Below are 13,858 nucleotides of genomic sequence, written 5' to 3' on the forward strand. Positions count from 1 at the left end.
CACAGTTCCAGTCCCACCAGATCTTTCACGTGCTGGTGGTGGCCGCAGCCTTCGTCCATTTCTATGGAGTCTCCAATTTGCAGGAATTCCGTTATGGACTTGAAGGAGGATGTACTGATGACTCTCTTCTCTGAGGACTTTAGAGGACTTTGGTACAAGCTTCCCAAGTGCTTTTAAAATAACTTCTTTGCTAAAATCAAAAGAAGACTGAACCTTTTTTTAAAAAAAAAATTGGTGGTGTTGGCAACGGCCATTCCTGGCTTTCCTTTTCTCAGGAAGATGGGTTGGGGTGGGGGGTGTGGTTTGCCAACAGTGTCCACTGGGTGGAAGTGCCTCCAGCAGCAAGCCCCTTCTTGACAAGTGAGTTGACCACTCACAGGAATAACACTGGTGGTTTTCTGGACACTAGACAAATTCTGGCACCTGGCAAAAAGGAAAGGGGCTTGTTACCTGCTCTTTGATGCTGCACACATACCCCATGCTTGAAGAAACTCTATATGGTCGTTACCCATCAGATACCCATTTCTCCTTTGGATCTGTAAGAGATGAGTTGCACTTGCGTGGCAGGGCACTGGCGGCTCATAGCAGGAGAGCTCAGAGGAGGACGCATAGGGCCATTTAACTAGAGAATCGTCTCTGACTTGACAAAGTAATGTATGCCTGAAAAGAGAGTATTTAATATTTAATAAGCTTTAAAAAAAGTTGCTATCCCTCCAGCATATTGTTACTGGAGAGCTATTCATGGTATTACAAGTGGGGCGTTTAGAGGATTGTAGAGCTGCTGTTGCTTTTATGCCACGGTGACTGAAATAAATGGTCTGTAGCTTTTAATGTCGGGCATTTCAGGAGTTCAGCTCAAATGCCTGCAGATAATTTTTCTCCCCTGGAGGGACTGAATGGGTTTTCTTCCCTTGAGCCCTACAGAGTATCCTGTGGGATCTACAGGCTTGGAACTTGGGAATGTTTTATGCTTCTATATTGTTGGCCCTGAAATCATCTGGACAGAAGTATGTTGCTAGTGTCCATGTTCGCTACAGCCTTTCAGCCTAGTGGTTCCCCCTTCCACTCACCCACTGACCCACACAAAAACAGCAGCCTCCTTCACAGCAGTCTCTTACTACATTTGAAGCTCCTGATTTTGAAAAGCATTTTGTGCTTTCAGATAGGAGTGGCTTCTGGAAGATAGAGGGAAAATAGGAGAAAAGAAAATCCAGCTGCACAGATTAAATTGGTTGCAGTTCTCAGCATTCTGGCCGTATTGAGAAGCATAAGGGCGTGTGGCAGAACAACAACGGTATGCCCTTCTTCTCTCTACCTCCTAGATATCTTTACTAGACTAATCCTGGCAGGACAGCCTTCTGTACTTATGTGCCTGGGATATGTTTTGTTTAAGACTTTTCAAAGGAGTGGATTTGTTTTGGTATTTTAGAAACATTGCGCTTAAGCTTCGCATCCCCCCTTTAAGGAGGTTGTCTGTCTGCTGTGGAGTAGCTTCCTGTTGCTGGAAGCTAAGAAAGCGGAGTTTCTAATCCACTTCCCCATTAGAATGTTATTAACATGTGCAAACTAATGGGAAGAGAGGTTATTTGCCTTTTGCCAGCAAAAGAGGTGAGCTAGACCTGTTTTTCCAGCTGATGACCTTTGGTGAAACTTCCTCTTTGTAAGAAGCTCTCCCACCTCCTTACCCCTTTCTGCTTGCTGTTAGACTGTAGGCGAGAGTAGATGCTGCTAGTTAGATGACCTTGTGCTGTTTTTGTTCCAGTTGCACTTGGAGAGGAACATTTGGTGGGCCAGTTGGAAGTTGGTCCTGCTGGTGGCCTCTGCCAGCGTCCAGTTTCTCACTACATGAGCTACTCAGAACTTCATATCACATTGTACAAAGGAGTTCATACGTGCTTGGCTTTGTAGCTTTAGATTAAATTGAGTGCTCCCTGGTGAAACCAGGTCTAAAATATGGTTAGTTAGAACTAACACATGTACACATACAATTAGTCCAAAACATGCTGAACATCCATTCCTGTTCTATTTTGGCCTCAGCTTAAGTATGTTAGGGGGTGGGAACAGAGATTAAGCTGTGTTCGAGTCTAGATGAAGTTGGTCTAAACCACTTCCAAGGATTTAATGTTATGTTGGGGGCTGGTGTGCACCCCATCCTAGCCTCCTAAAAGTAGGAACAGCTCCTTTAATTTGTCTGAACGAATCTGCACTTCTGTTTTAGTGACCTCCTTTTTTAAGAGTGAATGTCAAGTGAATGTCATAAACACCCAGACTTGCCAACACTCGGTGGTTGGACAGGGCAACCTGGTGCCATGTGGAGTTCTGCACAGAGGTGATTTCCCCAGATTTTCCCTTGGGATGTGAAAGTAGTCCTCTTCATTATTTGCAGCTGCCAAATGGGCCAAGCAACTAAAGTGTATCACTTGAAGGCCCATTTCTGTATGGAAAGAAAATCGCTAACCCTCCAGATCCATTAATTGTTGTTCAGAGAGGAAAGCTGGTGAGAAACCTCCCAGAGTATGCCTGGTTTTCGTGTTTATTTCTCCTAAGATATTCATTGAGGAGCAAAATACCCAGCCCGGTCATCAAGCTGTTGGGAAATTAGAGGTATAACGCTTAAGGACGGGACTTGAACTTGTCCCTGGCAAGCAGTGGTTTTCTAAGAGCGCTGATATTTTTCTCTCTGGTTGCAAAAAAAGCATGTGGCATGCTATGTTTTAGAGATTCTGCCCCATACCCTCACCTTCATCCCAGCCACCCCAATGAAAGCTGAACAGAACAGACTGGTGCAATCTACCTCAAGCATACTAAACCCATATCAGTTGTTACTCCTTCACCAAAAGCTTTATAACTGAGACAATGCAATTGTGTTGCAGAATAATCTCCTGCAAATAATAGCTGCATTTTAGCTAGAACAGTCTTGTTCTTTCTGAAGAGCTCTGCAAGTTTAACTGTGCCAGAACAAGCTCATGGACTGTTTGGGTTTTTTTAAACATCTGAGATGAGCTGACTCCCCAGCGATTAAATGGGAACTTGTTGAACTTTGGTACTTTCTGTTCAGTGGAAAGTAGAAGAAATTACCCTGTGCTTAGTGCCATGAACCCCATGCTGCAGGCCCTATGGCCACTGCTCACCGAAAAACTGCTGTCAGACGGGTACAAGATTAGCATATCTTGGGATAAAAACATGTGTTCCTTTGGCGCCCCAAGGGAATCCCTTAATTTCAGCCATTAGGAGGGTATTGGAGCTGTTCCTTTATTTGCCTTATTTTTTCATTTTCCTAAGTAGTTTTTGTAGCCACATAGAGTGCACATGGATAATTTTTCTGTACTTTTTCAGAAACATTGAAACTCTTACTAGGAAGGTTTGTGTAAGATTAATTGCTACAGCTGTGTTCTAGAACTCTTAGGGAAGGGATGGAGAAAGTAACTGTCAAAGAGCTGGTTACAGGAGAGGCAACTAACCTTGCTCTCAAAAAAGAGCATGAGTGCAGTGAACGGGAAGGTTAAGAATACAGTCGTCTACAATGAGTTCAAGAATCTTCACCATTTAAGGAGGAGTTTGACATCTTTGAGAGTTTTTTTGTAGATTTCATTTTAACTGAAGAGAAATGTCAAGTCGCCTAAATGGTGTGGATTAGAAAGGGTTGGGGGTAAGAAATAGTTTTGCATTTCCTGCATTTCAGGGGGTTGAACTTGACGGCCCTTGGGGTCTCTTCCAACTCTGATTTCATGATTTTTTAGTACACCCAAGCAATCTTGAGAACATATGGCTTGTTCTAACTGCAGGAAATAGTAATGACAGACAGCTGTTTAGCTTAGCAAATTGAACATGAGAAAGTATGCTAAGGAAAACAGTGCGAAAGAGGCATTTTTGTAACCCATAATAAAAGTGTCCTGCTGAAGTAACAAGTTTTATTGCACAAAACCTTTGTAGCTGCTATGAGGTAGGTGTTTGTATTAACAAGTACAGGTGCGAAATGGAACTGAACAAACTATTTGAGAGTAAATGGAAGTATTACATACATTAACTATGTGGCTCAAATGTCCTGACCTCTCTAAAAATTCAGGCAACTAATGAAGGTAACGAAAAAAAATCTTAACATTTTCATCACTGGAGAGATTTATTAACATAGAATTACTGCTCAATGACTCCATTATAATTGGAATAATGCTAGACATTTATTGCTTAGATGTAAATATTCAAATAAGAGAAACAGCAGATTTTGCATTGGGGGGTATATAGAGAACAATTTTTTGTTCAGCTTGATAACTAGGGGTTCTTAAGAGATGTTCAGATTTTGAGCAATAAACATTTTAAATTAGTAGATGTTGCTGTCTATAACAATTCCAAAGACTTGTCAGCTAGGAAAGGTCTTGTAAAATAATACTTCAGCCGCAAGTGTATTTTACAGAGGTAAATATAGCAGCTATTGACTTGTCTGGCAAGGATAATCGAATATCTTTAATGCAGCTATATGTCAAGATTACAAATGTTTCCATACATCCACACCCAACCCCTTTCCCTTGTTCATCTTGCTTATGTACCTTGACTTATGCAGGTTGTAGAATTATACTGTAGTAGCTATTTGCAGTAATTAAAGGTGCATACAGAGACCAAGGAATGTACCAAAACAAGGGCCAGTATGTTAACGCTCAACAGGCTGCATAAAACAGATTTTCTACAATGGAAAGCAGATCATAGTTTCCATGTATATATAACTAGGTGGCATGGAGAAGAATTCTAACTTAGCCTTGTCCCTGACATCTAGTTCTCTCTCATGATAGGTATAGTGCGCATTCAATCATAGGAATTCCCACCTGCAATCCAAAGCAACAGAGTACAGTTACAGGGTTTTTTAAAGGAAGTGTATATGGAAGAGGCAGCACACAACAATGTCAGAATCAATCAATGAACTATTAAAACATTTAGAAAAGTAGGGACCAGGAAAACTTGTAAGGGGATGGTACATCTGTGCTTAAGCAAAGCTCAAATTAGAAAAATAATCAGTGTGCTATGTTGTACAATACAAAGACAGCTGAATTAGCAGCAGTAATTAATTTTATTCCACTGTGCATATTTACAAGCATACTTTTTTGCAAGACAGTGATTTTTTGAGCAATTGGGATCATTACCTATCTGACTGAGAACACCATGACAGCAATATTACCTCTGAAACTGTCACTGATTTTGCTAAATCTTCCCAGGCAAGTAGGAAAGAATATTTTCTTGCCTTGAAGTGTGACCTGGCTGTCATTAGAAAGAGACAGATTCATAGTTTACCTAGAAAGTCCACTGAAAAACAGCACGATATTCGGAACAATGGTTTAAATGGTTTAAAAGCAGTCAATTGAAAACCTGGGAGACTGATTGAATTGAATACTTTGTGTGCAACTTACATTATTTGGGTGGAAATCAAAGCTTAGTTTCACAGCCTAAGACAATTTCAGAGAAAGTCACTTTACAATGCAAGATACTATGTTATGCTATGAAGTGTTCTGTAATATTTCAATGGACTTCCCACAGCATCTCCAATAAGAAGTCCTTCATTCCAACAGCCTGATATAAAACAAAAAGCAGCCCACCTCAGTTGTTGTGATTTATTTAGTCCATCTACATGCTTCTTTTCTGCCTTCTTATCGAGGCACCCACTGTTAATTTCTTGCTGCCTTCAGACATCTGGTTCAATAGTGCTTTGACTGTGTGTTCCTGCATTGCTGGGGGTTGGACTTGATGGCCCTTGGGGTCTCTTCCAACTCTATAATTCTATGAATATGGTATTGCCTTAAAGTCAGTGACAACAGTGTGGTCAGTGCCATACTATAAAGGCCACAAGATCAGTTCTTTCTGCAACTGTAACCAAGATGTTATACAATACGCTTGTTAGTCTTCTTGTCACACAGGACATAACTAAAGGAGCTATACTGGATCTCCTGTGTCCATGTTACAATAATAGATGCCTTCTGTTTCTGGATGTTGTGAAAAGTGCTTGCATGAAAATCTGGGTGTGTACAATTGATGAAAAGTCTTCAGCTTATGTTTGTTCTTTTAAGAGTGGAAATTTGGAATACAAGAAATCACTGATATTGCCGGTAGTCTCCAAAAGGAGAGGGCTGCAACTGAGAGGGGTCTTCTGAAAATGGAGGGCCTGAAAATTAAGAGACATTTAACAATTCAGTATGCTGCAGCATAACATAATTGGATATATTTTCCACTGGACCAATTCAATCATACCCAGGCTTATTTCTTCATAAGTACTGATTTAAAAAAGAGCTCAAAGACAGAGTTTACTAATCTTGTTTGGATAGTGTGGAAGCCATATAAAGCAGTTGACCAATCTCTGGATTAACCTGAGGCTCTAGAGCCCATTTATCTATTTTATGGGTGTTTCTTGTTATATGGTTTCATCTATTTACAACAGGCTGATTACATCAGTTAGCTCTCACCTGTGCCATTACTGACTTTATCTCCAAATGGTTTTGACATGAATGATCCAAGCAAAACTAACCACTTTTAAATCTGATTGTTCTCCATTAGGGAAAACATTTCATTCTTCCATATTGAAAACTTGATTGCCAACAGTAAAATCCAGTTGAAGTTAATCCACTTCGAAGTACTTAACTCAGAGACTAGAATACTATTCCAGAAGGAATACTATTCCTCTTTACAAGAAAGGGGTCTCTTTTTTTCTTTTGCTGCTTCTACATCAAATAGTAACCAACAATTTTTAGAGGCACAATTCATTTTCATATTCAATAAAGTTTTCTTTTAAAATGCATTTGAATGGCCCACTTCTGTGTTTTATAGGAGAATCACTGTCCTGGTGAGTACACCTCTCTACGTGCCCTTTGCACTGGAAGCGACTGATCTGGGCACACCAAATGCAGTTATGGTTAAAATGATTAGGAGAAGACAAAGACAAATTAGTAAATTCATACAAAGAGGTAGCAGGCAGCCCTTTTGTGTGTAGATAAAATTTCGATTTATAGCAACCTTTAATTTTTCATGTTGTACTAGCATCTCTTGCAGCATCCTAGATACTTGTCCCACATACAACTTGGAAATTGCAATCACAGAAGTCAGCAAAGTTAGTCAGATTTAGGGACCTGTCATTAAGAGCCCAGATTAAGATTATTAAAAATCTGCACACATTTTACTGTCTGGTGGGCATTCCTCTCTCCCACTAGTCCCGTACAAGCCTGAATAGTTGATACCTAAAGTTGTGGGATACACAGGAACCAACCACCACATGGGTTAGAGGCCTGAGGGGAAAGAGAATGAAGTAACCATCTTCTGTCAGCACAGATCTGTTGAACGGCAATAAGGAGGACTTTTTGTCTCTTTACTCCTCAGCACAGGTCCTCACCCCCCTTCCCCCAGGATTGGATGGAATTGCTAGGGAGTAAGGAAAGTGTGAAGGATCTGCAACCATCAGCAATCTCTGAACAGATCACTGTATTTAACCCATGGACTCCCAAAGTAATCATGTACACATGAATCATTTGTAACTACCCACTAAACAGGCACAGATGAAAATTCAATATAGAATGCGTTAATTTTAATTAGCAGTATGAGAGCAGCCAAGTATTTAACCATTACTAAACTTTTAAAGCAGCATTCTTAATATGTAACGTTGCCAGATTCTTCAACAAGAACTTGGGATAGAAGTTGCAGGATTTAGAAAATAGTTGCAGTGGAACATGAGCTTAAAGTTAATTAAGTTTTAGGCCTCTACATCTATTGGAACAGTTGCATCTCGTCTTCTTGTTGTCTTGGTTTTCTTTTAAAAAACACCCTGTATTTTTACAATAGCCTCTGCTTAGGGATGGCCAATGGTTAATACATCAATGAAACAGCATTATGCTGTACCTGAACTATAGCAGATATCTTACCATTTGGAAATTGTGCAGACGCGAACCTTGTTAATAAGATACCTGCTCCTTCAATTAAAGCTAGAAGAATTCCTCCCATAGCAGCAGACCCAACCATGGCCACTGGTCCATCTAAAAGAGGAAGCATAGGGAAAAGGTGGGTTTTTAAAAAATGTTTATAATGATGGAGCATATGCTGTCTTACATGCTGCTAACAAGGTTATCGGGGTTGGAAATTTTAAACAATTCAATGTTGCACATCTTGAGGGGAAAGGTGTAGGAGCTGGAAGGCTCATATCTACAACAGGCTGTATGTTTCCTTTCAGTGCTAAGATAATAAGAATTCCACTTTCATAAGGGTGCCACAAAACTGCTATATTCTTAACATTATAAACTCATGCCAAAACACTGGAAAAGGACATGTGGACAAGGGTATGGGACTATTACACATTTCAACATCTTTTGACAGACACGATGGTTTTTCATGAGTAGTCACACTACATTGAGTATTCATACTACCCCACCAGCCTTACTTCTTGCAGCTAATATGGCTCCTGTTAAGGCACCACTGGTGATGGAATTCCAAGGATCTTCTTTTCCTCTTGCTTTCACCATACTGCAATCAATCATGGAAAAAAGACCACCCCAGATAGCAAAGCTACCTGTATGAGGAAAGAAATTTATTTATACATCAAAACCATTTAAAACAGCTCTACAGTCATTTCCTTATTCATATTCTTAGGACTATAAACTTTCGTTTTCAGAACATTCTTTTGAAAAAAAAAAGTCACCCTGTGCTTTATGGTGTAACAGGCTGTGGTTCAGTGTCAGAACGTGTACTTGGCATGTGGGTCTCAGGTTCAACCCCTGTGATCTTCTGTTAAAAGGATGAGGTTGTAGAAAAGCATTTATGCTTGTACATTTGAATTCTTTGCCATCCGCAATATTAAGGTTTAATGTTATTCTATACTCTTAACAGACTTGTGAATGTGGTAATAACACAGTTGACAAAGCATACTTTTTTGGATAGTTCTGAATTTTCAGATATGAGAACCGAATTGATTTTCCTTTGTTTAAGCAGACCTCTATCTCTGTTGCTAAGTCTTCTTGGCTACGAAGAGATAACAATGAACAAGTAACTTGCCCATGGCTACAACTTTTGCCAGTTGTAGAACAATCATGTAACTCAGGTAGCAAATTTTAGGCTCTCCTTTAGTGTGTTAATGTCTCATCTATATTTTTGTTGCAAAAACAGCCATTAAGAATAACAATAAAGATGAGGTAGTTGGTGATGTGGAAGATGACCTCTGCCTGAGACCTTGGAGAGCTGTTGCCAGTCTGAGTAGACAGTACTGACTGTGATGGCATGATTCAGCCTAAGGCAGCTTCATGCATGTACATCCCCCAAAATGGCATGATGCAACAGCATTCAGAGATGAAAACTGATACCGGACATAAGTGAATATGTTTACAATTGAGTAAAGAATATAAAAAATAGAATACTGTTCATTAGGGGCCACTTCTTCAAGTGCTCTAGGAACAGAAATATATACCAGGTCATTACACAATAACATTGCACACTGTAAGTAATCTAAGATGTTATGATAACATCTTTCAGTTTTCCTTTAAATCCCAGTAGTAATCTATAATAAACAAGTAGCACAATTACCTCCCAACTGTGGTGCTCTGGTTTTAACTGCTGTCAAACTACCCCACAGTCGATAATTTACACCCTGCAACAAATGAAAGCATAATTGAAGCAACAAAAAGAAAATCAGTCTTAACATTTTGTTTTATCTTCAGCAGAGGCACTTGGTTTTAACCCTGAGATCTCTCAAATTTTGGGGACCAAGATGATTCACTCCTAACCATTTTGATTTGCCAGGTCTGTAGACAGAAGTGGCAAATAAATTAATCATAAGTGTTGAGCAACTCAATTTTGCCAAGCCTTTTCTCCCCTGGACTCATGTAGTTTAACCCTCCTGACATACATCTATTCACCATGAGCGTCCCACTTGCTGGGGGGTGGGGCACAGAACTTTGGAAGTTTTTACATTGTTTGCTCCTAACACATACACAATTTGCACAGAGGATGATAATAATACAAAATGATTACAATAGAAATGTTTCAGAATGGGGAAAAGGGGTACATTGTACTTCCCCTCATCTTTCAGCAGCCATTTGCATTTAATTGTTTTGCAAATTTTTACTTGTACAATAAGAATTTAAAGAAAAATAGTTTATTACCTGTACAAAAGTTATTGATTGGCTGGATCCACAAGTGCTGTTCTGCTGGCATTAGTGTACATATGCTAGGGAACAGCAATTCCACTTGGTGAGTGGAAGCCCGTTTCCTTCTCCCCATGCTCTTCATAAGCGTACCCAGAATTCCAGGAACAGAATTACATGGGCTCAGTAAGTGCATGGGAGGAGACAGGTAAATCCCATTTTTGTGAGCCTTGCTCAACTCATGTTACTCGTGTTTCTTGAGCAACCAACCCATTGCTGTTGTACTGAAATTAGAAAGCACCAGCTCTCCAAGGAAGTTCTTCCACACTTAAATTCTTCGGCATGTTGAAGAAGCAAGACCTTGATATAGCTGTTAGAAATGCCTGCATTAGGAGACCTGTATGACTGTTTATTACCCTTTAATTTCATCCCACTGCCGAGAGCCACTGATGACAATATAACTAGAACTCTTATCCACAAGAAATTCTTTTCACTCACCACTGGGGAATTTCTGAACCCTTTGATGGCTTGAAAGATCCCACCACCAATGGCTCCCATTGTGAAAGCACCTCCACAGTCATCCACTATTCTCCAGGGACTAAGTGAAAGAGCACACATGTTACCCTGCCATGCAGTTATCACACCACTGCAAATAAACAGTTCACATTCGATCTCAACCTTTCCTTTGTACTCTTTCTCAAAAATGCAAGGCCACTCTCTCCCTTTAAATATACTCCCAGATTATCTCCCATATTCCGGACAAAATAGTTCTTGGCAGGGGCGGACTGAGAACTGAATATGGCCTTGAAGCCCTGTGGGCTAGCAGTACAAACAATGAGTATTAGCACACCTAATGCGCCCTCCCAAAAAATTATTTGTGCCAAATGACAGTTACATTCATTGCCAATGAAGGGTCTGAGTCAAATGGCCCACTGAGAAATTTCCCTTAAGTTAATAATGCCAGCCAACCCCGATTCTTGACTACAACTGCTGACTCTCCAAAGTTTTCAAGAAAATGAAGATTGTGGATTTATATCCCACCTTTCTCTCCTGTAAGGAGGCTCAAGGTGGCTTACAAGCTCCTTCCCCTTCCTCTCCCCAGAATGGACACTTTATGAGGTAGGTGGGGCTGAGAGTTCCAAAGAAATGTGACTAGCCCAAGGTCACCCAGCAGGAATTTAGGAGTGCAGAAACACATCTGGTTCACCAGATAAGCCTCTGCCACTCAGGTGGAGGAGTGGAGAATCAAACCCAGTTCTCCAGATTAGAATCCACCTGCTCTTAACCACTACACCAGTGGTTCTCAACCTTCCTAATGCCGCGACCCTTTAATACAGTATCTCACGTTGTGGTGACCTCCAATCCATTTTACAGATGGAGAACACTGCTGCAGAGAGTCTTAGGCGACCCCTATGAAAAGGTTGTTTGACCCCCAGGTTGAGAACCACAGCACTACACCACGCTGGCTTCTTTGGAGCACTGGGCTGTCCCTGTAACTGTGCCTGATGATATTTATATATCAGCAGTGACTCTCCAGGGCCTTGGGTGCAGGTCCTTCACAACACTTACTACCTGATCAATAACATATAATGAAATTTGGGTGGTTCTTTTATACTATTGTGGAGAAAGGAAGAGATGCTCTAACAAACTGGACCTGGGAGCCAGTCTTTGCATCAGTGTGAACTCATCAGCTGCAGCCTTGCATCAGCTCTGTTGCCAATTCTATGAACTGGTGCAACAGATCATAAAATTCCATTCTGACAATGAAACAAGTTCCAAAGAATTATGGTCCTAGTAGAACAGTTCAAATACTTTTAAAGAATTATTTAGACAGAATTTTGAGCCCACCTCTTCCTGCTGAATAAAAGAACTAAACTGTATTTTACACATGTTAATAAATCCAGCACAATTGGGAAATTCCCAAGCATTTGGTGCTTCAACAAGTTACTGCAAAAGAGTCCCCAGGGGAGGAGATGGCAAGTTTATAGAACTGTTTAAAAGCAGCATAAACTCAAACTAGAGGTTTTCTCCCTCTCCACCTAGTTTATTTTCAACCTGAGCCATACAGTACGGACTAGGCAAGTGGTGAGTCTTGGTGCTTGTTTCGAGAGCTACAATTTCCACAGCCCAATGTGCCTCACGTGTATGATGCAACGGTGCGTACATTCAGACTCTCAATAAGGAAGGTTATTCTGAGTATACGTCTTAGTTAAGGTTAAAATAGTCAGCCCCTCTGTTTACCTGGTCTATGCACAAATCCCAGCAAGAAGTAGGCATTTTGCTATCTGCCAGATGTTGGTGCACCCTCCCCCAAGAAGATCATAGTTCACAAACGAAGGTTAATCTGAAGGTATTGTCGAAGGCTTTCACGGCCGGAATCACTGGGGTGTTGTGTGGTTTCTGGGCTGTACGGCCGTGTGTTCTAGTAGCATTTTCTCCTGACCTTTCGCCTGCATCTTTTGAAGATGCCAGGCACAGATGAAGGTGAAAAGCCAGGAGAAAATGCTACTAGAACGGAAACCACCCAACACCCCATTAATCTGAAGGCCTCTTCACTTTCCCAGATACTTAGAATTTATGCCCCATTCAGCCTCTCTTGGAGTCACGGGGATGTGGGCAGCGACCTCACCCCAAACTCCCAAGAGGAATGAATGGCCGACCGGCTGTCCCGCTCCTCCTCAAGGTCAATTTCCCCAGGCAGGGAGAGGACAAGGAAAGCAACGTGGGACTCGTCACCTGTGGCAGCCCCGGCCTCCTCCCGCCACTGCCTGCCGTAAGAAAAGAGCACGAGCGACCCTGGGTGGCTCACCATGGCTCGCGCGCGTACTCCTCCATCTTGGCCCCCGGCTTCTACTCCGCGTGCGACGTGCTCTACCGGCATTCAGGTCACGTGATCGCCGGCTACCCTCGTACCGGCGAGAGAGCAATCATTGGTCGCCGAAGTTCGAGGGCGGAGCCAGTGTTCCATAGCCCGCAAACCATGGAGATAATAAGAAAACAATTTAGAGCGGCACATCGAGCCCAAACTTCCGGTACAGTTGAAAGCTGCCAATGGTCAGGTCTTTTAAAGACGTGGTTTCTCTGTGTCTTTATGGTTGCAAACTCCCCGTTGGAAGTTTGTAGGAAAAGCTGTTCTGCTTTAGACCGGAATTGGTCGGAACGGTGTTTGAATCTAAAGTAAACCCGGATTCCGCTTCCGTGATTCAGAGCTCCCGCGAGTGTAGTTTCTTGCCTGCATCTGGTGAAGTGAACTCTGACTCTCGAAAGCTTCCGCTGGAATCAGTTTTCTTACTCTAAAGTGCAACCGGACTCTTGGTTTATTTTGCTGCAGCGTAAATTATCCTTTCCTGCTTTAATAACTGTTTATTAATTTTCACAATATATTTAACAGACATAGAAAAAGATACTTCACAACAGAAAAGACATCTATCCAAGACTGTATTAATATAATCATTGCATAATGGATCCCAGTATTACAATCTAATATCAGAGAAATCATCAGGAAATCTTCAAGTCACTGTCTTCTGTCCACCAGATCTAAAACGCCTTTGCTGGTGAGTTTCTTTTATCTTAATCGTTATCAAATTATTAAGCCTCAAAATAAGAAATAGCCGTGCGGCCCCCCACTGGCTGATTTTTTTTTCAGAAGTGCCAGTAGTGGCATGAGTGAAGCAAGATTCCTTCTCTAGTCCCTTTCCTAACATCTTGGAGGTGGGCTGCAGAGTGACTTTTCTTCTGTCTAGAAGAAATGGCAGGCACAA

At 41.3% G+C, this 13,858-nt stretch overlaps 2 protein-coding genes across 5 annotated transcripts in view; one reads left to right on the forward strand and one right to left on the reverse strand.

The window, feature by feature from the left end:
• ADIPOR1 (adiponectin receptor 1) overlaps positions 1–5,581 on the forward strand; it is a 30,340-nt gene extending 24,759 nt beyond the window's left edge. For all 3 annotated transcript variants that reach the window (XM_048498433.1, XM_048498435.1, XM_048498434.1), the window contains one exon: positions 6–5,581. In XM_048498433.1, the coding sequence (XP_048354390.1) occupies positions 6–134 (129 nt within the window). In that variant the 3' untranslated portion in view covers positions 135–5,581. The remainder of the gene's footprint in view (positions 1–5) is intronic.
• TIMM17A (translocase of inner mitochondrial membrane 17A) lies at positions 5,041–13,056 on the reverse strand. Of its 2 annotated transcripts, XM_048498436.1 has the most exons (6): positions 12,907–13,056; positions 10,596–10,695; positions 9,538–9,601; positions 8,402–8,530; positions 7,890–8,000; positions 5,041–6,145 (listed from the first exon to the last, which is right to left on the reverse strand). In XM_048498436.1, exons 1-6 carry the CDS (start codon positions 12,930–12,932, stop codon positions 6,075–6,077), a joined length of 501 nt encoding a protein of 166 aa, XP_048354393.1. In that variant the 5' UTR covers positions 12,933–13,056; the 3' UTR covers positions 5,041–6,074. The 2 variants fall into 2 exon arrangements, with proteins under 2 accessions (XP_048354393.1, XP_048354394.1); XM_048498437.1 differs by lacking the exon at positions 10,596–10,695 and having other exon boundaries at positions 12,907–13,029.
• Between the last annotated feature and the right edge of the window lie 802 nt (positions 13,057–13,858).

This window comes from Sphaerodactylus townsendi, linkage group LG05, assembly GCF_021028975.2.
Source record: "Sphaerodactylus townsendi isolate TG3544 linkage group LG05, MPM_Stown_v2.3, whole genome shotgun sequence".
NCBI classification, from domain to species: Eukaryota; Metazoa; Chordata; class Lepidosauria; order Squamata; family Sphaerodactylidae; genus Sphaerodactylus; species Sphaerodactylus townsendi.